We start from the raw sequence: 24,903 nt of genomic DNA, 5'->3' as shown, positions 1-24,903 counted from the left end.
GAGGAGCAGCGGTTGAACCCTAAAGCGGAAGTGGACATGCCTTTTGTTCTTCTACATCGACCTCGAGTTTGACGAGGACGCACTTATGTTGCATGTTGACACCATCACCTTTTTCCAAGCCAAGGAAGGACATAAAGTGCCTCTCTCCAGAAGTGTATATCTGCCCCAGCTCTATTGGAAATGCTAATTGACTAATGATAAATCCTTATCATGTTTGTAATTTCTTTTACCATTTGTGGGCATAATCTCGGTTAACCCAGAACTAAAATCTCACGTAATTTGGTCAGATGTTCATTAGCCATTTATTCAGTGGTATAAAGTAACTAAATAAACATATTTTGGGGGGTATCTTACTATTTATATTTCTGACAACTTTTATTTTTACCCCAATATATTCCTAAACAAAATAAATATATTTTACTCAAACATTTTCCCTGCCACCCAATTCGTAACATTCGATTGCTTAGCAAGTCATGCACTTGTCAAAAGAACACATGGTCTTCCCTACTGCCTCTGATAAGGCGGACTCAATAAACACAAATGCTTTGTTTGTAAATGATGTCTGAGTGTTGGAATATGACCATGGCTATCGGTAAATGAAATTGAATAAAACAACAAGAAAAATGTACCGTCTGGTTAGCGTAATGTAAGGAATTTTAAATGATTTATATTGAAAACCAAATACTTTTACTTTTACTCAAGATGTAATTTATTGAGTGAATCACTTTTACTTGAGTAATTGTTTTATAAGCCACCCAGGGGAGACTCATCGAGGCCTGGTTACAGACGGAGTCTACAAGACACAGCGATGGCTCCCTATTCTGGACGTACCAGGTCTCGATGGGCTCACTGGCCAGGAATAATTGAGGCTGATTGTGGTTGGTGAGTAATCAAGGGGCTGATTGCTCACCAGCTGGATGAGTCCCATAAAGCTGCCAGAACATGGGGGGTGGGTAGTGGGGAAGAGAGGTTTCGTCTGTATAGTTGTGGGTAGTACCAGAGACAACGGAGGGAGTTGGGTTTTGTTCTCCATTGGATACAGCAGGAGCCCAGAAAATGTTATCCCGGAGGAGTCCTTTTTGTTTCTTATTTAAATAAACACCATTGAAACTGAGCTAATGCCATTCTGTCTGTATCTGGTATGTGTAAATGTCTTGACCAAACCCTGATATGTGTAAACGTCTTGACCAAACCCTGGTCTTCCACAGAAGTTATCTTCATTTTTAGTCAAGTATGACAATTGGGTAATTTTTCCACCACCACCACATTTACAGTATGTTTACGTAGTCTGATCACCAGAGATAATGTGTAATTCAGTCTGTTTCCTGAGAACTTTGTTCTGAGAATTTCTCCATAATCTCCAGTGTTCCCTTTCAATTGCTACCATGGTTGTGCATATGCTTCTCTCTTGATTTATTTTTTGAAATGTTTCAATTTGGGCCTTTCCATACACTGTAGGTCAATATCCCCCCCCCCCAAGTGTAAAAGGTTCATTTAGGATTTTATGGCATCCATAGCTCAGTCTATGAATTTCAGATTGGTTGCGTTTCTCCAGCCCCATCACTCATCTGTTTACCAAAATAAGTGGCATTTGTTGTTGTTGGAATCCCAGAATACAATATGGTACAAATTACAATATTTTTGTGGTATGAAAAAACTGTTTGCTGAGTAATAAGTCCACCATCACAAGGAGTATGTAGGCCTACATGTTTTTAATCAATGATCATTTTCACCATGAAAATCATATTTTATGCAACACAGGAAAATGATATAAGACATTTGTCTTGTTTATTAAGCAACTTCTTCTTTTGTTTATTCAGCAACTTCTTTGCCCTGTAAAAAAAACCAAAAAAAAAAAGATAAATCTGTATTCATGAGCGTGTATACACTTGGAAAGAGTATAATGGATCCAGCATTTAAGGCTCAGTGCTCAGCCTTAATCTTGTTTGTTTTTTTGCCCTACATTAAATGTGCTTATTAGCAATCTTAAATACCTACATTTTAGTGAGTGTAAAAGATCAATATTGATTTCTGTGAAGACTGGATCATAGGTGGTGTTGATGTAGTCATATCTGAGCATTTGTCAGATGTAGGTTTAGTAGCAGCTCTGTACCTTTCCAGTGCTGCGGGATTTGGCTCTGAGCTTGTTGACTTGAGTCTCAGCGATGTCAGCACGCTCCTCAGCCTCCTCCAGTTCATGCTGAACCTTCCGGAACTTAGACATGTGGCCGTTGGCTTGTTCCTCCTGTGTGAGGAACAGAGAGGGAGAGCACAACATCAGCATTCAAAGTTTGAAGCTTCAGGTAGCAAATTAATATGATTTTTTTTTTTAAGTATTTTACAGTTTTTAATTTTTTTTGGACCGATTTAAGATTGCAAAGTATGTAGGGAAATAGATGATTAAGCAGAGAAAGTGAGTGGTGGGACGGGGGATCAAACCACTCCCTCCAGGGGCGTAAAGTGCCTAACTCCCTTTCGATTTCGTCACATTTGATAGTCTTATAAATTAGGATTTAAATGGATTGAAATTTATTTTTTTGTCAACGATCTACATAAACTACTCTGGAATGACAAACTGGATTCCAAAAAATCTAAAAATAATGAAAAATAGAACAATGTGTCTGCCTATGGTGATTGTATGGCTGTATGCTCGATATAATACACCTGTCAGCAACGGGTGTGGCTTTAATATTTGACAGGGTGTCCACATACTTTTGCATGTGTATACATGTGTATACATGTATATATATATATATATATATATATATATAAGTACCCCCCGAGTCAATTTAAATCTTTTTGGGTCAGTCTCAAAGAGCTTAAAACACCTGGATCGTTCAATTTTAGCCAATTATTACTTTCAAAAATCTTCATGCACTATCGATTTGGATGTTAATCACTGCTAGATAGACATAGTTAAGTTTACCATAGACTTTCAAGCAGATTTAAGTCAAAACTGTAACTCAGCCAATCAGGAACATACCCTGTCTTCCTGGTAAGCAAAATCAATGTAGACTTGTTCTTGTGTTTTAGGTTAGTGTCTTGCTGAAAGGTGAATTAATCTCCTAGTGTCTGGTGAAAAGCAGACTGAACCAAGTTTTTCCTCTAGGATTTTGTCTTTGCTGAGCTCATGCTGTTTTTTTTTGTACTGAAAAACTCCCCAGTCCTTGCCAATGACAAGCACACCCATAACATGATGCAGCCATCACCATGCTTGAAAATACTACGCTTTTTTTGCGGTATCACTTTAGTGCCTTCCCAATGGGCAAAAAATGGCTGAATCAACGTTGTTTATACAACCCCCAAAAAAGTGATGACGTTGACTCAACCTGGAAAACTGATTTGATTTGCAAAAAGTAATCAACGTAAGGGCTTTTTGTCTTTTTTTCAACCAAGATTTTACCTTAATTCATAGAAGTGGTGACATTTGTTGTTGATTTCACGTTGAATTCACGGTTAGTTGACAGCTCAACCAAATATAAATCAAAACTATCCCAAGAAATGTCTGTGCCCTGTGGGTTGTTGCAAAAAGGATGCATGTTTTGGAATATTTTTATACTGGACAGGCTCCCTTTTCACTCTGTAATTTAGGTTAGTATTGAAGAGTAACTACAATGTTGCTGATCCATCCTCAGTTTTCTCCTATCACAGCCATTAAACTCTGATAAAATTGCTGATGGGTTTCCTTCCTCTCCGGCAACTCCGTTAGGAAGGACGTCTGTATCTTTGTAGTGACTGGGTATATTGATACAATATTGAACGGCTTATTAGTAACTTCACCATGCTCAAAGGGAAACTCAGCATTTACCAATCAGTGCCCCTCTTTGCGAGGCATTCCAAAAGCGTAAACTAAAATGTTGTAATGTCTACTAGTGAAGAAATATATTTTTGAATGTATGCTTTCAGAGTATTTGACTAATTAAGGGTGCTCACCGCTTCCTCAGCCTGTCTCTTGTAGGCTTTCACTTTCATCTGCAGCTTATCTACCAGGTCCTGAAGTCTGCCAACGTTCTTCTTATCCTCCTCAGTCTGTGGGAGAAGATCAAATGATCAGTAATCAGTTTTATACACAAACCTGTCTGTGTTTGTGTCAACCCACTGGGCAAAGGCATCAATTCAACATCTATTCCACGTTGGTTCAACATATTTTCATTGAAATGACGTGGAAACGACGTTGATTTAACCAGTGTTCCCAGTGGGAAGTGTTTGAAGAAGGCGCTTTCTCTTACCTGGTAAGTGAGCTCCTTGACTCTGCGCTCATACTTGCGGACTCCCTTGACTGCGTCTGCACCTCTTCTCTGCTCAGCCTCCACCTCAGTCTCAAGCTCACGCACCTAGTGTGGAAGAAATTAATGTAGGCATTTGTTTGAAGGGGTGAAATCAGATTTAACAAAGCTTTGTAAAACAGAGGTATATTGTTCTACTCAGTCAAGGAGTCAAGATTGTTGCCTGTTCCTATGTGCTTCTACAATTTTCATTGAAGGGGTCTGTAATGATAACAGCTTTTCATTATCTAGGTGGGTTATTGAGAGAAAAAGTCATTACACAATGGTCCTGTGTGTATTATCAAATACATTTCCTGAAATCAGTCTTTCAATATACCCTAATCCATTGTGCTGTCAACTCACCCTGGACTCCAGTTTCTGGAGCTGCTTCTTGCCTCCCTTCATGGCCAGATTCTCAGCCTCATCCAGGCGGTGCTGCAGGTCCTTGACTGTAATCTCCAGGTTCTTCTTCATCCTCTCCAGGTGAGAGCTGGTGTCCTGCTCCTTCTTCAGCTCCTCAGCCATCATGGCCGCCTGGAATGGTAGTTTATTTAATTTATGCACCAATTGGCACCAATCATAACATCCCTCTGAGATCTTTGTTGTTGTAAACCAGCCCAGCTTCCATTGGCCCTTGGTGACAAATCAAGTGGATGTATATCAATAGATCATAAAGACTCACGTCAGTGATGGCCTTCTTGGCCTTCTCCTCTGCGTTCCTGGCCTCCTGGACGATGTCGTCCACCTCTCCCTGCACCTGCACCAGGTCAGTCTCCAGCTTCTTCTTGGTGTTCAGAAGGCTGGTGTTCTGGAGGATGAAACAAGACCATTTGTTTGAATCTCAAAATAACTAACAAGTCACAAGGCAGAAAAGGTATGCTTGGTTGAGTTTAATGAGAAATGGCTTAGAGCCGTACCTGGGAGTGCAGCAGTCCAACGCGCTCGCTGGCGTCTACCAGCTCAGTCTCAGCCACTTTGCGGCCTCTCTCAGTCTGCTCCAGAGCAACTCTCAGCTCCTCAATTTCAGCTATCATCAGACCGTTCCTGCGCTCCACCATGGCTACCTGCTCCTTCATGTCCTCTGAGGCACGGACAGCGTCATCAAGGTGCAATTGGGCATCCTGAGGTTCAAAATGACATAGGTTCATTAGGACTTGTGGAAGTAGAGACGATAGGATTGGTGACAGAACTGTTCATTGGTAAGAATTTCCACAATATCCCTACCTTTCTGCAGTATATTACACTATTCAATTCCTCTGTTCTATTCTTTTCTACAGATTTACAAAAAAAATCTCTCCACATGTTCAGATGTTTGAGCCTGAGGGCCTAGTCCCTTTACCTTGAGCAGTCCCTGGACGTTCCTCAGCTGTTTCTGGGCCTCAGCGGCCTGCCTGTTGGAGTGGCTCAGCTGGATCTCCATCTCGTTCAGGTCTCCCTCCATCTTCTTCTTCACCCTCAGGGCGTCATTCCTGCTCCTGACCTCAGAGTCCAGGGTGCTCTGCATGGAGTCAATCATCCTCTGGCTGTTCCTCTTGATCTGCTCCATCTCCTCATCTTTCTCAGCGATCTTCCTGTCCACCTCACCCTTGATCTGGTTCAGCTCCAGCTGCACACGCAGAATCTTGGCTTCCTCGTGCTCCAGTGTTCCCTGGACAAGGAGAAGCAGTCGGGTAAATTGTGTTCAATACATTTAGTTGTGTATAACACAAGGAACTAAATATATATAACTATGATAAACACCAATACAAGGAGCATTGGAATGTAGCTGGCATTGGCTATTGTTACACTACTTTTCTCATCAAACAGCGGCAGTTTGTACCTCAGCCTCCTCCAGAGCAGTCTGGATCTCAGACTTCTCTGTCTCCACGGTCTTCTTGGCCTTCTCCAGCTCGTGGATGCTCTTGCCAGTCTCTCCGATCTGCTCAGTCAGGTCAGAGATCTCCTCTGCACACACAAGCAGTTTAGGCTTGGGAGATTTTCAGTGGATATCGCCAATGCACTGAAGTTGACATTGAGGGTGCGTTCGTAAATTCACTCTGGCTACCTACTCCGATTTCAGAGCACTCTCATCTGAGTGTGCCAGAGCACAGAATAATTCATACATTTATGAATGCTCAACACCCTCTGAATATGGTACTTGTCGGCAAAAAAAGCGTATTTAAATTGTTGCCAACAGCACAGATACAGTCACCAACGCTCTGGATAAGATGAAAACAGCCTAACCAGCTCTGTTAGGGCGAGTAAAATTGTCAGAGCGAGGTGTTCTCTCATTTGTGTCTGGAAGTAGCTAGCCAACATTAGCCAGTTAGCTTGGGTGCTTGACTGCTGTTGTGAGGTCAGAACGCTCGGATCAAACCTACTCGTCGGCCAGTGTCCAGTGTGTGCTCTGAACACTCCGAGAGCAAAACGCTATGAATTTACAAACGGACAATCTGACAACGCTCTGAATTTACGAACGCCCAGAGCGCACTCTGGCACTTCAGATGGAATTTACGAAAACACCTTCAATCATAATAATTAATTAATTAATCAGCACTTCATACAGTCTTGCAAATCTAATTGCCCCCACTTCCTTGGGCTGTTCAAAGGAATACCGATTACAAGTGAAGTTTTTTAAATGTTATACCGTTCTAAAATGGTGTAATAGAAATGTTGATGGTTACAGTTTCCTAAATGTTCAAAACCCCGAGTCAAACATGAGCCAAGTAAAACTGCTGTCAAATGCTCACGTTGCAGGTTCTTGTTCTCTCTCTTCAGAGTCTCCAGATGATCCAGAGCCTCCTCGTAGGAGTTCTTCAACTTGAAGAGTTCAGTGCTCATAGAGCGAGCCTCCTTCTGAGCTCCTTCCAGCTCAGCCTGGCCCTCCTCATACTTCTGCTTCCATTCTGCCAGGACCTAGGGGAATCCATGAGATTTTCATTACAAGTAATTGATGAAGAGTTTTGAATCAGAAAAACGCTGCAATTATACTACAATTGGTAATATAGCAGATAGAAAATGTCAACCTAGCGTGAGGTTTATTTATTTTCACCTTGTCAAAGTTCCGCTGCTTCTTGTCTAGGTTGGCGGCCATTGCGTTGGCTCTCTCAACGTCAATCATGAGGTCCTCCACCTCTCCCTGCAGCCTCTGCTTGGTCTTCTCCAGGGAGGCGCACTTGGAGTTGGTTGCCTCAATGGTCTCCTCAGCGTCCTGTAGACGCTGGGCCAGCTTCTTCCTTTTGGATGACAGAAGGTGTAGAAATGTTACAATACATATGGACCCTCACCATCCACACCCTATATTTGAGTTTTTGCTGTTGGGTGTGACTTACTTGGCCTCCTCCAGCTCCTCTGTGCGCTGGATGGCATCAGTTTCATACTTAGTCCTCCACTGAGCCACCTCACTGTTCGCTTTGGACATGCCGCGTTGCAGCTCTGCCTTGGCCTCCTGCTCCTCTTCAAACTGCTCTCTCAGGAGGTCACAGTCATGGCGGGCAGACTGGACACCGTGGGCCAGGGCGTTTTTAGCCTGTGAGAGAGAAAGACAAAGACAAAGAGATTTTAGAGAGATAGTAAAACAAATGACAGTAGAAGTCTCTGAGGGTGGCGTAGTCACCGTCTATATGAAGATATGGCTATAAACTCTGTGGTCGGTGGTATCCATTTTGTGTCCCTTACCTTGACCTCCTCCTCAATCTGCCTCTTCAGCTCCTCCACCTGCTGGGTGAATGCCTGTTTGCCTCTGGTCAGCTGAGACACCAGGGCTTCCTTCTCCTCCAGCTGGCGTCCAAACTCACCTGCAGGGATAAAGGGATATCTCGTTAATGGGGTCTCTGACCTCCTAAGATTGAAAATGTATTTTTAGGTATCGTAGGGCAATGTTATGTGGTGAATATTACGCTAGGAACTATTGTGGACTGGACTATCAGGATATAGCCCCCAATACATGTTATTGTGTTTTACTGAAGGAAAGCATCAGTTTGTTGTTCATTGTTGATGATGGTACCATTTTCTGTCAGGAGTCTGGCCCTCTGTCCGCTGATGTCGTTGACCTGGCGAACATTCTCATCATTCTTAGTCTTGAGCTCACTCAGCTGGTCCTCAAGAGTACGACACATCTTCTCCAGATTGCCCTGTTAGTGAAACATGTTCCATCATTACTTTATATATGGGACTCCTGTCAGCTGCAGTTCTCTGGAATGGTAATGTAGTTGACCCTCCTCAACACTGCTTGATCAAAACATCACTACTCACCTTAGCCTTGGCGACGGCCTCCATGTTGCTGGAGAGGTCATCAATCTCCATCTTGTACTCGCTCTTCTCCTTCTCTAGCTTCTGCTTGACACGCTGCAGGTTGTCGATCTGCTCCCCGAGCTCAGCCACACTGTCGGCCTGCTTCTTGCGCAGAGCGGCGGCTGTGGCCTCATGCTGCAAAGTGGACTCTTCAAGATCACGACGCAGCTTCTGGAACTCAGCCTCACGCTTCTTGTTCATATCAATCTGAGCAGAAGTGGCGCCTCCGGCCTCCTCCAGCCTCTCGCTGATCTCCTCAAGTTCCCTGGAGAGATCGGCCCTCTGCTTCTCAACCTTAGCCCTGGCAGCACGCTCAGCTTCAATTTCCTCCTCCAGCTCCTCAATACGGGCCTAGAACAGGAGACAGGAGCAGGAGGAATGAACACTACAATGCAGTTGAAACAATTGAATATGTTCATACTAAGCCAGTTCCAATAATATATTCAGTAGAAACTTGCCCATGCAGGAACCAAAACCACAATGATAAAAAGCACCATATTTACAATGGTACGAAGCAGCGGTAAGAAGCACCATCTTCCATCCTACTGAGCCATCAGAAGCCACCAGCAAAGATGTGTGCTACCAGAATAATTGTTTTCAGGAAATGAAGGAACCGATTCAGGTGTTGGCTTTCCTGTACTGGAGCTTAGATCCTGTACTGTACCTGGAGTTCCTTGATCTTCTTCTGCAACTGAGCTCCCAGAGACTGTTCATCCTCAACCTTGCTGAGGAGCTGGCTGGTCTCAAACTCCTTTCTAAGAAACACAAACACGTAGATTGCAGAGTTTTGGTTCGATATTGTAAAGACAGAGTATCATACCATTCAGTTTCCTGTTAACCTGTTAGGGCTAGGGGGCAGTATTGACACGGTTGGATAAAAAACGTACCCGATTTAATCTGGTTACTACTCCTGCCCAGTAACTAGAATATGCATATAATTATTGGCTTTGGATAGAAAACACCCTAAAGTTTCTAAAACTGTTTGAATGGTGTCTGTGAGTATAACAGAACTCATATGGCAGGCAAAAACCTGAGAAGATTGCATGCAGGAAGTGGCCTGTCTGACAAGGTGTCGTTCTTCTTGTCTCTGTTTATTGAAGAGTGAGGATCTTAGCTGTCCCGTGACACTTCCTACGGCTGCCATAGGTTCTCAGAAGGCGGCAAAACGCTGAATCGTGGCTTTGCAGGCTCTGGCTGAAACAAAGTAGCGCGTTTGGGTAGTGGCTGGTTACAGTACTGTGAGACTCAGGCTCGTGCCCGCGTCGACCGAAAGCTTTGTTTTCTTTCCTCTGTTTAGCTAAATGGACATTCCCGGTCGGAATATTATCGCTTTTTTACGAGAAAAATTGCATAAAAATGGATTTTAAACAGCGGTTGACATGCTTCGAAGTACGGTAATGGAATATTTAGATTTTTTTTGTCACGAATTGCGCCATGCGCGCGACCCTGATTTACCATTTCGGATAGTGTCTGGGACGCACTAACAAAACGCCGCTATTCGGATATAACGATGGATTATTTTGGACCAAACCAACATTTGTTATTGAAGTAGCAGTCCTGGGAGTGCATTCTGACGAAGACAACAAAAGGTAATCAAACTTTTATAATAGTAAATCTGATATTGGTGAGTGCTAAACTTGCCGGGTGTCTAAATAGCTAGCCCATGATGGCTGGGCTATGTACTTAGAATATTGCAAAATGTGCTTTCACCAAAAAGCTATTTTAAAATTGGACATATAGAGTGCATAGTGGAGTTCTGTATCTATAATTCTTAAAATAATTGTTATGCTTTTTGTGAACGTTTATCGTGAGTAATTTAGTAAATTGTTAGTGAATTCGCCGGAAGTTTGCGGGGGGTATGCTAGTTCTGAACGTCACATGCTAATGTAAAAAGCTGGTTTTTGATATAAATATGAACTTGATTGAACAAAACATGCATGTATTGTATAACATAATGTCCTAGGGTTGTCATCTGATGAAGATCATCAAAGGTTAGTGCTGCATTTAGCTGTCTTCTGGGTTTTTGTGACATTATATGCTAGCTTGAAAAATGGGTGTCTGATTATTTCTGGCTTGGTACTCTGCTGACATAATCTAATGTTTTGCTTTCGTTGTAAAGCCTTTTTGAAATCGGACAGTGTGGTTAGATTAACGAGAGTCTTGTCTTTAAAATGGTGTGAAATAGTCATATGTTTGAGAAATTGAAGTAATAGCATTTCAAAGGTTTTGAAAATCGCGCCACAGGATTCAACTGGCTGTTACGTAGGTGGGACGAATTCGTCCCGCCTGCCCCAGAGAGGTTAAGAATCACATGCAAATGGTCATTCATAATTAGAACAGTTAGTCAAGAACAACTATTATTTTGATCAATATGGCAGGTAATACTGTCGTAATTTGTTTGTGTTTACTTCTTGATTTTCTCATCAGCTTGCTGCTTGTCATTCTCCAGGTCCATTATGGACTCCTGGGCCAGTTTCAGATCTCCCTCCAGCTTTCTCTTGGCTCTTTCAAGGTCCATACGGAGCTTCTTCTCTTGCTCCAGAGAACCCTCAAGCTATAAGATATAAACACAATGTTCAAATCTTAACAACTTAAGGTAATATCATCTCATATACTATCATGTCCAAAATGTCAAACTCCTCTCACGTCGTCCACTTGCTGTTCCAGCTTGGTCTTGGCCTTGGTCAGAGTGTTGACTTTGTCCTCCTCTGCCTGCAGGTCGTCCAGTGTCTGCTGGTGGGCCTCTTGGAGGGATTTCTTCTCCTTGGTCAGCTTGGCAACACTCTCATCCAAAGACGCCATCTCCTCTGTCAGGTTTTTAACCTGAAAACCACCACAACAAAATGAGTCTTTGGGCTCTTCACCATAAAGGAGAGATTTAGTTTGATATATATTGCATTCATTTAATTTATATTAGAAATGTGTCAACAAGTACTGCACCATATTCAACACTAAATGGAAGTGTACACCATGCCAGTGTACTGAATGGAATTCATAAACGAGGGGGGAACATGCAATGAGTGTGGGGAATACTCCGCAACTGAAAATCAACTATTTTTCATTTTTCCTGCACCCACAACACGACTTGAATTCCATTTCTGTTAAGCTATGTTTTGAGTTGATTATTGTTTGGTGGTTAGACTGTCTCTGGTAAAAACACAAGACCTTGTTTTCAGTGGCGTGCTTCTCCTTCTCCACTTTGGCTAGGGTGAGCTCCAGGTCATCAATGTCCTTCTTCAGCTCAGAGCACTCGTCTTCCAGCTTCCTCTTCTTGGCAGTCAACTCAGCATTCATCTCCTCCTCATCCTCCAGCCTCTCAGTCATCTCTTTGAGTTTGGCCTCCAGCTGGATCTTGCTCTTGATGAGCCCCTCGCACCTTTCCTCAGCATCGTTCAGACTTTCACCTTCCTGGTTTCAGAACAGGAGAATAAATTCAGAGGCCTCCTTTTGTGTATCAAAATATAGACTTTATTTAGTCAGAGATCAGAGGAAATCAATATAAATTCATGAAATGTATTTTTAACATGGGCTATAAAAACGTGGGACTTAGCCACGAACTTCAGAGTGTGCATGTGTGTGTTTGTGTGTGTGTAAATATGCCTTGATGAGGGTCGTTGGTCACTTACAGATGCGACTTGGAGAGCCAGGTCTGCCCTCTCCTGCACCAGGGACACTAACTTCTCCTCCAAATGCTTCTTAGCGGCCAGAGCCTTGGCCAGATCTGTCTTCATCTTCTCATAGTTCTCCTTCATGTTGGCCAGCTCCTTCTCAGTCTCAGCGCTTTGCAGCAGGGGCTTGATCTTGAAGTACAACTTCATCCATGGCCAGGTTTTCACATTCATGAATGAACGGATGTTGTACTGGATGGAGAAGATGGACTCTCTGGTCAACAGAAAGGATAGAGTAGCATGGTGAGTGACATGCTTAATAAAGCTACATTCTGGGAGTCAAAGAATACCACAACAGAGCCTTGTGACACTTTTGGTATACAGTTGAGGAATTGGGTTAGAGAAATGTAACCAGGCATGATAATGGATGAGGCTTTTCACTTTAAAATGTACACCAAACAAAACCATTGATTTCAAAGTTTAACAAACCAAACAACTCTATACACAAGGACAAATTTGACAAAAACACATTCACAGGAAGAACTGTAAGTTAACAGAATGAAATGAAAGGAGATTTTACTGTAATTCTATTAACAAACTTTGCAAAGGCTAAGGCTTTTTCTGTTTAAATTGAAATGTAACCTCTGTTAAATTCATAGACTGTGCTCTCAGTGACAAGACTGACAAGCTCATGAAGCATTTTGTATACTTAAAACCTGTTTGGGATAGGGGGCAGTATTTTCACGCGCCAAATAAATGGACATGTTGGAGATATAACGACGGAATTTATCGAACAAAAGGACCATTTATGATGTTTATGGGACATATTGGAGTGCCAACAGAAGAAGATCTTCAAAGGTAAGGCATGAATTATATCATTATTTCTGAGTTTTCTGTCACGCCTGGCGGGTTGAATTATGATTGTCATGTGTTTGTTTGATGGGGTGCTGTCCTCAGATAATAGCATGGTTTGCTGTCGCCGTAAAGCCTTTTTGAAATCTGACACGGTGGCTAGATTAACAAGAAGTTAAGCTTTAATTTGGTGTATTACACTTGTGAATGTATGAAAGTTAAATATTTCGAATGATTTATTTTGCATTTCGCACCCTAGCCATAATTAAGAAATTAATATGTTAATATCCCAAATTTAAATGGCCTATTGAACAGCTTGCCAATTCCCAAACTACAGCGTTAGTAGAGCATTAAAATACGTACTTTCTCATTCTGATCAACTCACATCATATACAGTATATAATCATAATGAATTACATACAGGTGGTTCACAGAACGCTTTGCCAAGATGTCTACTATTTCTCACCTCCTCTCCATCATCTTGGTGAACTCTCTCCTCATGAGGAATCCACGGCTGAGAGCCTGGACCATGCCGACCAGAGCTGCTAGCTTCTCATCTCTCATCTCCTCCAGGACACCCAGCAGACCGGCTTTGAAGAACACCTGAAACAAGTAAACATTGTCAATGGAACCACAGTCAGATGGTGACAGATATAAATGGTTGACTGAAAAGAGGGGAAAACCACCACTAGACTGATTTGAACAACATAAACATTGCAATTCTTACAAACAAACCATGGGATAGGTTGTTTATAAGATGTTAGTTATTGTACAGTTGTAGATTAATAATGTCTATTGATTTAACTGCAGCCATACCACTAACACAATGCATATGATAATGAGTTGAGTTTCTCTGTTCTATACTTGTGATGTTTGAATTTGATTTTTTTTTAAAGGAACAATGTTTTTCCACCTTTTCAATTAGTTAAACGAAGAAGAAATAACAATATCATAGATATACCAACTGGAAAAATGATGAATGGTTAGGGTTTATATTATCATTGAAGTTGTGATTTGTTGTCAGCCATGGCTGGGTTGTATTTGACTGACCTTGGTGTGTCCAAACTTATAATCCTCGTGATTTACATCAATGGACCCAAGTAGCTTCTCAGAAGCCTTCTTGTTGTCCATGAACTGGCCCTCTGGGATGACACTGGCATTCAGTACTTTATACCTGAATGAGGAGACATTTTTAACGTGTCAAGATGAAACAGGTTGGTCAAATTAAGTGAAAGGTAAGACTATTCTGGTGCTGGGAAAACCCTTGGAGCAGGTGTGTGTGTGTGTGTGTGTGTGTGTGTGTGTGTGTGTGTGTGTGTGTGTGTGTGTGTGTGTGTGTGTGTGTGTGTGTGTGTGTGTGTGTGTGTGTGTGTGTGTGTGTGTGTGTGTGTGTGTGTGTGTGTGTGTGTGTGTACCTCTGCTTGAAGTCAGCATAGATGATTCTGCTGGGGAAGCCCTTTCTGCAGATCCTGATACCCTCCAGAACACCATTACACCTGAGCTGGTGGATAACCAGGAAGTTCTCCATCAGACCTGGAAAAACAAACCAAGTCTCTTTTAATATTCATAAACAGGTTAAAGATTCAGATGGTTAAGGTTAGTGATCCTGTACTGATAAGATGCCCTATTTAAGTCAATAAACACCTGGAGTCTTTGACTCGTTGGGGATCAGGCAGCGCACAAAGTGAGGATGAGTGCTCCTCAAGTTGGTCATCAGCTTGTGTAAGTTCTCCTGAAAGAGGGATACAAACCATTTTCTCAGAAAATAATTTATCATCATCATTGCACATTTTGAAGGACTGAATATACACATTTCAAAAGCTCACCCTGAACTGGGAGGACACAGTCTGCATGGAACCACCCTTCTTCTTGCCTCCTTTCTTGGCTTTATCTGTTAAAATGAGGGGAAAAGTAAGAGTTAGCTAGAAAAGTACATTTCCTAGAGCGGGCAGAATAAATAGAAGAATAATAAGATGTAAGATATCGATAGTGGTGTTGTCTTCAGCAAGCACACTAATTATAAACCAGATCATGTCAGGATATCTTCACACTTATCCTAATGCAAATGGTGCCGATGAGATCGTGTAAATTAACACATATTGTAGGAGAAAATTAACCCAGTGAATAACCCTGAGAAATTGTGAAACGTTCAAAGACGAATACAATTTAATTTGTCACATGCTTCGTAAACAACAGTTGTAAACCAACAGTGAAATGCTGACTCACGGGTCCTTCCCAACAACATTAAGAGAAAAATATAGAAAAAAATAATAACATGTGGAAAAAATACACAATGAGTAACAATAACTTGGCTATATACACAAGGTACCAGTACGAGTCGATGTGCAGGGGTACCAGGTCATTGAGGTAGATATGTGATGCTAGATACGTGATGCTAGTCTTACCCTCAGGTGGGGCAGCAGGGTACAGGGTAGCCATCAGTTTGACTGAGGCTTTCCCGTACATCAGAATAACTGATTCGTTCAGGGGGTCCTTGTTCTTATCCAGCCAGCCAGTGATGTTGTAGTCCACAGTGCCGGCGTAGTGTACGAGAGAGAAGTGGGCCTCTGGCTTGCCTTTGGCAGGCTTGGGCTTCTCAAACGCCTTGGTTTTGCCAAGATGCTGGTCGTTCAACTTGTTCTTGAAGGTAGTGTCTGAAGCCTTGGGGAACATGCACTCCTCTTCAAGGATGGAGAAGATGCCCAATGGCTTTACGAAAAGAGATTTAAGAGACATTTATTCCTTTAGTAAACATGCTATTTTAGGATTCTATTCCTTTAGTCACATAATAGGAGACATATTGACTTCTCAATGTTCAGAAACGTTGTACCACCGTGATAATATATCACACATCACTCGCTATGAGCTTTGCTGTTGTGGTCCAGTATAATCCTCAAAGACAGCTTACCTTCTCAATAAGCTCAATGCAGGCAGCCAAGTCCATGCCAAAGTCAATGAATTCCCAGACGATTCCCTCCTTCTTGTACTCCTCTTGTTCCAGGACGAACATGGTGTGGTTGAAAAACTGTTGCAGCTTCTCATTGGTGAAGTTGATGCACAGCTGCTCCATGCTGTTGTACTGTGGAAGGAATTTCAAAAGGGATATTTTCATCATACAAGGCTGTAATCCCTTTCAATCACAACTAACTGTCTTGTTCTGGTCTCATACTCACATCAAAGATCTCAAACCCGGCAATGTCCAGCACACCGATATAGAACTGCCTTGGATTCTTGGTGTCCAACATCTCGTTGATACGGATGACCATCCACAAGAACATCCTCTCATAGATGGACTTGGCCAGAGCCATGACTGCATTATAAACCTGCAATGATAATACCTCATATTAATACATGAGATATTGACCATGTCTAGTGATGAGGTGATAAGCGTTTGGAAAAACAACATTAGACCTACTATTGAAAAAAAGGCAATGTTCTCATCCCCAAAAGAATTCAGGTGCTCAGAAAATGGTAGATGCTGTGTTTCACCTTACCTGAGCCACAGTCTGTCCCTTGGTCACATACTCGTTGCCAACCTTCACTCTGGGATAGCACAGACATTTCAGCAACTCAGCTGAGTTCAGGCCCAGCAGGTAGCCTATTTTATCAGCCACTGGAGAGAGAACCAACATCAACAGACTCAGGCACTCAAGATCGCTTGTTTCTGATGTTACACTGACAAAAAAGTTTGTCCAACTCTTTTTAGTGGGATAGGTTTTGATTTTCATCCTCATCCCTTGTTTCAAATCATTTGTGGAGGTTGGAATTTGGTCTCCATAATGTATCTCCTACCTGACTTTCATGTGGTAATGTCTGTCTTACCGTTTCTATTTCTATGTTTGGGAATGGGTCTAATGCTTTCCATATTGTATATCTATGAGTGGGACTCACCCTCTGTGCCGTCTGGCTCGGCCTGCTCCTCACGCTGCTTCTGCTTGAATTTCAAGTTGCCATGGTGCGTTACAGCTCCTGTCAGCTTGTAGATGGCCATCTTCTCATCATTAGTGAAGCCCAGGATTGTAATGGCATCCTGGAATTAGAGAGGAAGTACAACAGTGATGAAGTCAACAGTAGTTTGCTCAGTTACAGTACATAACAGTTCTGTGCTCACTCCAGAACAAACGGGATGGATAGAATTGACTGGCTTCTCTGTTCCACATGATTACCTTTGGCCAACACTATTGTGTGACAGCACAAAAGCAGTTTTACACAGTTCCACAGGACATTTAGTGGCACTCTCTTGTGGATGTCTTACATGTACCTAAAGGTGAAGTGTGGAGGCATGACGAGTGCCTTGAGACACATGTCTAACTAACTCAAAGGTGCCCATCTGTCACCGAGTTGGAATTGCACTATGTTCCTACCCGTTCCATGTCTAGAGTTTGGCTAACCCTTTGTATAACTCACGTCTGTGGCATCCAGCTCTTCCTTGTCGTTGATGCTGGGCACAGTGATATGACCCTGGCTGATCATGGGGAAGTCGTAGGGGTTTGTGGTGAGGAGCGTCATTTCTGTGGACAACGGAAAATGGCTTCTCAGTTACATCTCGTAGAATTCCAATGTCCTACCTTTACGGTATCTCTCCCTCCTTTACTCAGTAGATGGACTCAAGGATAAACTCAGCAAAAAAAGAAATGTCCCTTTTTCAGGACCCTGTCTTTCAAAGATAATTCGTAAAAATCCAAATCACTTCACATATCTTCATTGTAAAGGGTTTAAACACTGTTTCCCATGCTTGTTCAATGAACCATAAACAATTAATGAACATGCACCTATGGAACGGTCGTTAAGACACTAACAGCTTACAGACTGTAGGCAATTAAGGTCGCAGTTATGACAATTTAGGACACTAATGAGGCCTTTCTACTGACTCTGAAATACACCAAAAGAAAGATGCCCAGGGTCCCTGCTCATCTGCGTGAATGTGCCTTAGGCATGCTACAAGGAGGCATGAGGACTGCAGATGTGGCCAGGGCAATAATTGGCAATGTCCGTACTGTGAGACGCCTAAGACAGCGCTACAGGGAGACAGGACGGACAGCTGATTGTCCTCGCAGTGGCAGACCATGTGTAACAACACCTGCACAGGATCGGTACATCCGAACAGCACACCTGCGGGACAGGTACAGGATGTCAACAACAACTGCCCGAGTTACACCAGGAACGCACAAGCCCTCCATCAGTGCTCAGACTGTCCACAATAGGCTGATAGAGGCTGGAATGAGGGCTTGTAGGCTTGTTGTAAGGCAGGTCCTCACCAGACATCACCGGCAACAACGTCGCCTATGGGCACAAACCCACCGTCGCTGGACCAGACAGGACTGGCAAAAAGTGCTCTTCACTGCAGAGTCGTGGTTTTGTCTCACCATGGGTGATGGTCGGATTCGCGTTTATCATCGAAGGAATGAGCGTTACACCGAAGCCTGTACTCTGGAGCGGGATCGATTTGGAGGTGGAGGGTCCGTCATGGTCTGGGGTGGTGTGTCACAGTATCATCGGACTGAGCTTGTTGTCATTGCAGGCAATCTCAACGCTGTGCGTTACAGGGAAGACATCCTCCTCCATTATGTGGTACCCTTCCTGCAGGCTCATCCTGACATGACCCTCCAGCATGACAATGCCACCAACCATACTGCTCGTTCTGTGCGTGATTTCCTGCAAGACAGGAATGTCAGTGTTCTGCCATGACCAGCGAAGAGCCCGGATCTCAATCCCATTGAGCACGTCTGGGACCTTTTGGATCAGAGGGTGAGGGCTAGGGCTATTCCCCCCAGAAATATCCAGGAACATGCAGGTGCCTTGGTGGAAGAGTGGGGTAACATCTCACAGCATGAACTGGCAAATCTGGTGCAGTCCATGAGGAGTAGATGCACTGCAGTACTTAATGCAGCTGGTGGCCACACCAGATACTGACTGTTACTTTTGATTTTGATCCCCCTTTGTTCAGGGACACATTATTCCATTTCTGTTAGTCACATATCTCTGGATCTTGTTCAGTTTATGTCTCAGTTGTTGAATCTTGTTTTGTTCATACAAATATTTACACATAATAAACGCAGTTGACAGTGAGAGGACGTTTCTTTTTTTTGCTGAGTTTATATGCAGTATATAATAAATAGCTTCAAAAGACTGGACTGAGGCTCCTAGAGTATTGCATCACAGTGCATTACTTGATAGGTCTTTCCCATGAAAGATCTATAAAGACCAGACCCATGTCTAGATGTCTTGTTATCTTGGATGAACTCATTGTAATTGTATTAATAGATGGACTAGGATTTTTTTTTTTTTTAATAAGTTCCACAGATGGAGGTGTGAATAATTTCACATCAACCTCTACTTTTCCTTACCAACTAGTTCAGGTTTGTGGCCTGTCATCAACTGGTAGAAGATGTGGTAGCCTCTCTCATCGGGCAGCTGGAAGGCCACTCTGGACTTCTCCAGCAGGTCTGAGAGACAACGAGAGAGACAGAGTGCGAGAGAGAGAAAGAGAGAGAGAGAGAGAGAGAGAGAGAGCGAACGAGAACATTACATGTGATGATATGATCTCCTAAAATATTCTGTGTAAATTAAGGAAAGCATTGAGAAATAATCAAAACCAACTCACAGGTCTCAATATCAGCTTTAGCCAGTTTGCCTGCTTGGAAGTGAATCCTGATGAATTTACCCTGAGGTAGAGCATGGGGGTTAGAAATATGTCTACAAAACAATTCAAACATTTTACTTTGATAGAACCCCTCGAAATGTTAGTTTGTTGGAATGTTTTTTTTCCCCAATATAATGTCACTTCCACATTATGCCCTTCATACTTACAAAGCGAGACGAGTTGTCGTTCCTCACTGTCTTGGCATTACCATAAGACTCCAGCAGAGGGTTAGCTGCAATGATCTGATCCTCAAGAGACCCCTGATTGAGAAAAACACAAGTTGCTAAGAAACTGATAAACCCTTTCTTGAAAAAGGATTCACTACTGGAAAAAAAAATCACAGCCCACCAAACTGAAATACGTTAAAACGGCAAAACCTACCTGCATTTTGCTGGGGTCTGCTTCCTTCTTGCTACCAGATACTGCAATGGTAGCAAAGTACTGGATGACACGCTTGGTGTTGACAGTCTTTCCTGCACCGGATTCTCCACTGGTTAATATGACAGAGAAAGAGGGGTTTTAGTCACAGATTGTGTCAGATTGGCTTTCACTAAGAAATAGCATTTAAAAATACACTTTTGACCTGTTATCTAACAGAAGTAAATAATTAACAAATATTCCCACTCATTGATGTATTATTGCACATAGTCTAATCCAAAATAATCCCAAATACATTAAAGCAGATGTTGTTGTTTTTTCTGAGGAGGGGGGGGGGGCGGAACATAATTGCAAATAATTTGTACACTGCAAATTGACCGCAAGAAGCCTAAACAGATTTAACAAAAACATAATAATTTCAAACCTTGATTACGTTGCGATATGATCACATATGTCTCTCTATTTATGTGTGGGAATACTTTGAGATCAGATTTCCTAAATTATAATCACTTGGACCTGATTTCCATTTAATCATTTACAACACATTAGGAACACTTGCTCTTTCCATGACATAGACTGACCAGGTGAATCCAGGTGAAAGCTGTGATCCCTTATTAATGTCACCTGTTAAATCCATTTCAATCAGTGTAGATGAAGGGGAGGAGACAGGTTAAAGAAGGATTTTTAAGCCTTGAGACAATTGAGACATGGACTATGTATGTGTGCTATTCAGAAGGTGAATGGGAAAGACAAAAGATTTAAGTGCCTTTGAACGGGGTATGGTGGTAGGTGCCAGGCGCACCAGTTTGAGTGTGTTAACTACAATGACTATAATCCATTGTGCGCCTACACAGAGAGGGAGAGAAGAGACAGTAGACGTGCGATGGAGAGGGATAGAGAGATGTTGCTTCACCAGGTATCTCTACCTGAAAATATATGATCTAGGTGGTTGGTATTCAGCAGTCATAAAAGTATGCCTTATTTACTTAGAAGAACTACTAAAACAGTGATTTTGTCAGACAACATAGGCAGCAGCTCTCTAGAATAGAGATAATGACTTGGAATGAAATAATAAAGTCATCAAATAAAACAAATGTAATGTATACAACTTACATATATAATTAAAGTAATGTGACTAAATGATGGTTAATTAAGCAATAAGGCCAGAGGGGGTATGGTATAATGCATTCAGTTGTGCAACTGACTAGGTATCGCCTTTCCCAAGTTGTTAAAAAAAAAGGAAAGACATTTTGGTTAATCACTCAGCATAAACAACTTACGTAATCAGGATGGACTGGTTCTCCTTATCTGGAACCAAAAAACATCATGTTTATTATTCTCAAGCAACATTATGGGTATATCATGAATTTCATTTTGGAACATTTTCTATTCAAGGCTTATGAAATCAGATATTCCAGGCAAAATGTTCAAACCTACATGAGAAAACGGTAGATTCCCTCCATCCATCCATCCATCCACCCATCCACCCATCCATCCATCCATCCATCCATCCATCCATCCATCCATCCATCCATCCATCCATCCATCCATCCATCCATCCATCCATCCATCCATCCATCCATCCATCCATCCATCCATCCATCCATCCATCCATGAGATCTCGTACCAATCATCATGAACTGAAAGGCGTTGTCAGAGACGGAGAAGATATGGGGTGGAGCCTCCATCCTCTTCTTCCCTCTGTAGGCGTTGACAACCTCTTCGTCGTACACGGGGAGCCACTTGTAGGGGTTCACCGTGGCACAGAAGAGCCCAGAGTAGGTCTGGATGAAAGGGATTCAATAAAATTGGGTAAATGTACTTGGTTTTTTTTGTTGGTCTACTGCAGTGGTATGTTTTGGTTTATACGGTTCATTTATGTGTAGGACTGGAAGTGTGTATTTCTTATGTTCATTTTTTGTATGTGTAGTACTGGAAGTGTATATGTCTTATGTTCATTTACTGTATGTTAAGTACTGGAAGTGTGTATTTCTTATGTTCATTTACTGTATGTGTACTGGAAGTGTGTATTTCTTATGTTGATGTATGTGTGTATATGTTTATGCAGGTTCTTACATAAATCATCCATGCTGCATAACGCTCTTTGAGGTTATACAACACCGAGGCTTCATTCAGGTAGGTCATCATGGCCATGTCCTCAATCTTGTCGTACTTAGGGGGGTTCATCTGATAGATGTCTGCTTCTTTGAACTCTTTTCCTTCCTGAAACAGTCAGAATTCTACATTACACACAGATCAAACTGGACATGACTGAATGCATTTTGCTCATTAATTATTTAAATCTTTAAAAAAGATGCATTCCCCCATTTGAATCCAACTACTCTGTTATTTAACACCCATTGACACATAAATGGTTATTCTTGACTAATCAATGACAATAATTCCATGCCATTGTTAAAGGTTATATTCTGCTTACAAAAAACAAAGAAATACTTCTTAATCTATCTCTTGTTACTGATTTCATATTGCCTATAGGCATTTTTTTTCATTCATTTTGTTGATTTTTCAAGAAAGAGTAATTGCACAAACTTGAACTTGAATACTTTTCAGATCAGGCTTACCTCCTTACTGCCATCAGGTTTCGTGACTGTTACAGTACACTTTCCATCGGCCCTGGCAGTGACCAAACCCTTTAGGTACAGTTCCACCTTGTCTGTCACATAGCAGGCGTTCTTTGAATCAAAAGGCATGGCTTGTGCCTCCATCCTCTCCCTCTCAGGCTTACGAAGGTACAAGGCAGCCTTGCCGTAGATTTGCATCTCCGCGTCCGTACTCATGGTGACGGATTACTAGGAAAGAAATGAAACAAGAAACTAGAGTGACTCTGTGGTGCTTCCTCCACAGTCAACAGAGTTAGATAAGCGGTATCTCTCACAGAATATTTCCATCATTTTTATATGAAGACTCAAACAATGTCGCACCTTCGTTTTCCCCTCCTACAGATTGATTTGTACTCCTTGGAGGACCCTGTGAAACATTAGAATGTTGTTATTCTAAAGCCTTATCGTTTAGCCCCCGAAAGGCTAGAAAACAATTTGAATGGCATCTTTCAACCCAAATCATTACAACCATGTCCAATTCAACTACAGGTGCAACTGGTAACTTTTTTATTTTCCTGGTGGCAACTCACTTTACTAGACATTCTGTCAAGAATTCAAATAAATACCCCCGAAAAGCCATTTACATTCTAGAACACCCCCTCAATTTACAAACAAGTGCAGGAGCACCACTTTTGACTGTGAATTAAAGTGACAGATTTTAAGTATAACACCTTTAATGTAAAAATAATAATAATAAAAATAGCTTTAATCAATGCCACTTGACTGCATATTGTAAAATCTTATAAGAGACTTACTTATAAGAGAAAATGCAGAACTCAATTCAAACGCTGCATTTAGCTACTACCTCAGATGCTGAGTGAATGTAAAAATCTACGGAGATGGAGAGAGTCTTACCACAGAGGAAGAAGGAGCTGACTTATGAATGCTGGGGCCTCAGCCTCCTTATATCTGGTTGAAAGTGCAAACCAAGCAAAAGTTAAATATGGACCACCCTGGTGAAGGAAATGGATTGGATGAGAGACCTCTGTATTTCTGTGTCTCACTAGCCCCACCCACTTCAGGGAGCATCCCACACACTCCCATTACATGACTTTGTAATATAATATTTGTCTCTGAATGGAATTTCACAGAATATACATAAATGAGATGTAATTTAATTATTAGGACAACATAATTTGTTTATTTATCAAATTGATTAAAATATTACAACCAAGGCCCCTCAAGTACTGTAATGGAGTCAGTCCATGTTTCCCCAATATCACTAAAATAGTTTTCATAAAATCTAATCTGAGAATATTTAGTAAAAGTTTGGTGATATTATTCCTTAATATCTGTTGAATCAAATGTGTATTTTTTAATCTAGAATATGATATTTTGAAGATGCTGTAGACACTTTTATTTGTCTCACATTTCAGTTGTCTAAAATGGTCAGGCAGGATTATAGCTACTTGGCTTTAGGGTTAGAATTCTTATGGCCAGCACAGTATTTCAATTTTCGGTATAGCACTTTAAAATACCACATTGTAATAATAACGCATTTATAATTCATTAGTAAATAGTTTATCCATCATTTATTTATCATTAATCTCACATTTGTAAATGTTAGCAAGCTAGTTATTCACACATTTATAAGCCTCTTATTTAATACTGATGAATAATATAAATCATAAGGGCCCTCCCTATACATTGGTTTATAAGGACCAAAACATGAAGTGCTTTCATTTCTAAACAGTAAAACAGATATGTGTCACAATCTCTACTGTCGCATAATGTGAAACATTCTATTTAAAATCTAAAATGCTGGAGTATAGAAGGCAAATATAAATATGTAGCTTTACTGTCCAAATACGTATGGAGGGGGATTGAATAATAAAACTGACCTTAGATCAGTGTCAGAGGAATATGTACCCCTTGACATACCCAACTAGAAAACTGTTTATTTGGCCACAAAGACCACAACTGACTTTACAGCCGTGGGTCTTCTCACAATGTACTGAGCACTGTACTGAGATCAGTGCTGGGGTCATTTCAAATCATTTCAAAGTCAATTCAGGAAGTGAACTTTAATTTTTTAATAAAAAAAAATCATTGTGCACAGTTTACTTCCTGAATGAACTGATTTGTATTTCTTCCACTACAGCACTAATGTACTGATCCTGATTTCAAGTAATTACGGGATAAATTGAAGATAATGATCAGTTAATTTAGCTGAAGGCGTTGTGTTAATGCTGAGGTGGAATAAAAGTTTGAACACCATGTGGATGGCTGTCCAGAACAGAAGTTGCATACCCCTGATATACTAT

The 24,903-nt window shown here is 41.6% G+C and overlaps 1 protein-coding gene across 1 annotated transcript; it reads right to left on the bottom strand.

The window, feature by feature from the left end:
• Nucleotides 1–1,695: 1,695 nt before the first annotated feature.
• Nucleotides 1,696–23,522, bottom strand: LOC106569817 (myosin heavy chain, fast skeletal muscle-like). Its single transcript, XM_045694482.1, has 41 exons — nt 23,495–23,522; nt 22,961–23,006; nt 22,601–22,828; nt 22,095–22,241; nt 21,646–21,802; nt 21,299–21,326; nt 20,022–20,130; nt 19,808–19,900; nt 19,602–19,662; nt 19,345–19,443; nt 17,405–17,508; nt 16,889–17,027; nt 16,492–16,610; nt 16,171–16,320; nt 15,906–16,076; nt 15,403–15,706; nt 14,824–14,888; nt 14,642–14,729; nt 14,413–14,530; nt 14,048–14,171; nt 13,464–13,600; nt 12,164–12,419; nt 11,703–11,945; nt 11,184–11,360; nt 10,946–11,091; nt 9,202–9,292; nt 8,499–8,888; nt 8,251–8,377; nt 7,923–8,041; nt 7,577–7,773; nt 7,297–7,480; nt 6,995–7,160; nt 6,085–6,209; nt 5,605–5,913; nt 5,183–5,386; nt 4,948–5,073; nt 4,629–4,799; nt 4,230–4,334; nt 3,934–4,029; nt 2,114–2,245; nt 1,696–1,833 (listed from the first exon to the last, which is right to left on the bottom strand). Exons 3-41 carry the CDS (start codon nt 22,814–22,816, stop codon nt 1,813–1,815), a joined length of 5,814 nt encoding a protein of 1,937 aa, XP_045550438.1. The 5' UTR covers nt 22,817–22,828; nt 22,961–23,006; nt 23,495–23,522; the 3' UTR covers nt 1,696–1,812.
• Nucleotides 23,523–24,903: the final 1,381 nt, after the last annotated feature.

Source organism: Salmo salar, chromosome ssa14 (assembly GCF_905237065.1).
Source record: "Salmo salar chromosome ssa14, Ssal_v3.1, whole genome shotgun sequence".
In the NCBI taxonomy this organism is placed as follows: Eukaryota; Metazoa; Chordata; class Actinopteri; order Salmoniformes; family Salmonidae; genus Salmo; species Salmo salar.
Note: the sequence above shows the minus strand (reverse complement) of the source record. Positions and strands in the feature narration are given on the sequence as shown.

Coding starts and splice junctions, on each gene's coding strand:
- LOC106569817 (XM_045694482.1), bottom strand. CDS start 22,816: ATGAGTACGGACGCGGAGATGCAAATCTACGGCAAGGCTGCCTTGTAC. Junction 21,327..21,645: donor CTTTCAGTTCATGATGATTG/GTACGAGATCTC, acceptor TTTTGGTTCCAG/ATAAGGAGAACCAGTCCATC. Junction 8,378..8,498: donor AGGCCGTCGCCAAGGCTAAG/GTGAGTAGTGAT, acceptor TTTCACTAACAG/GGCAATCTGGAGAAGATGTG.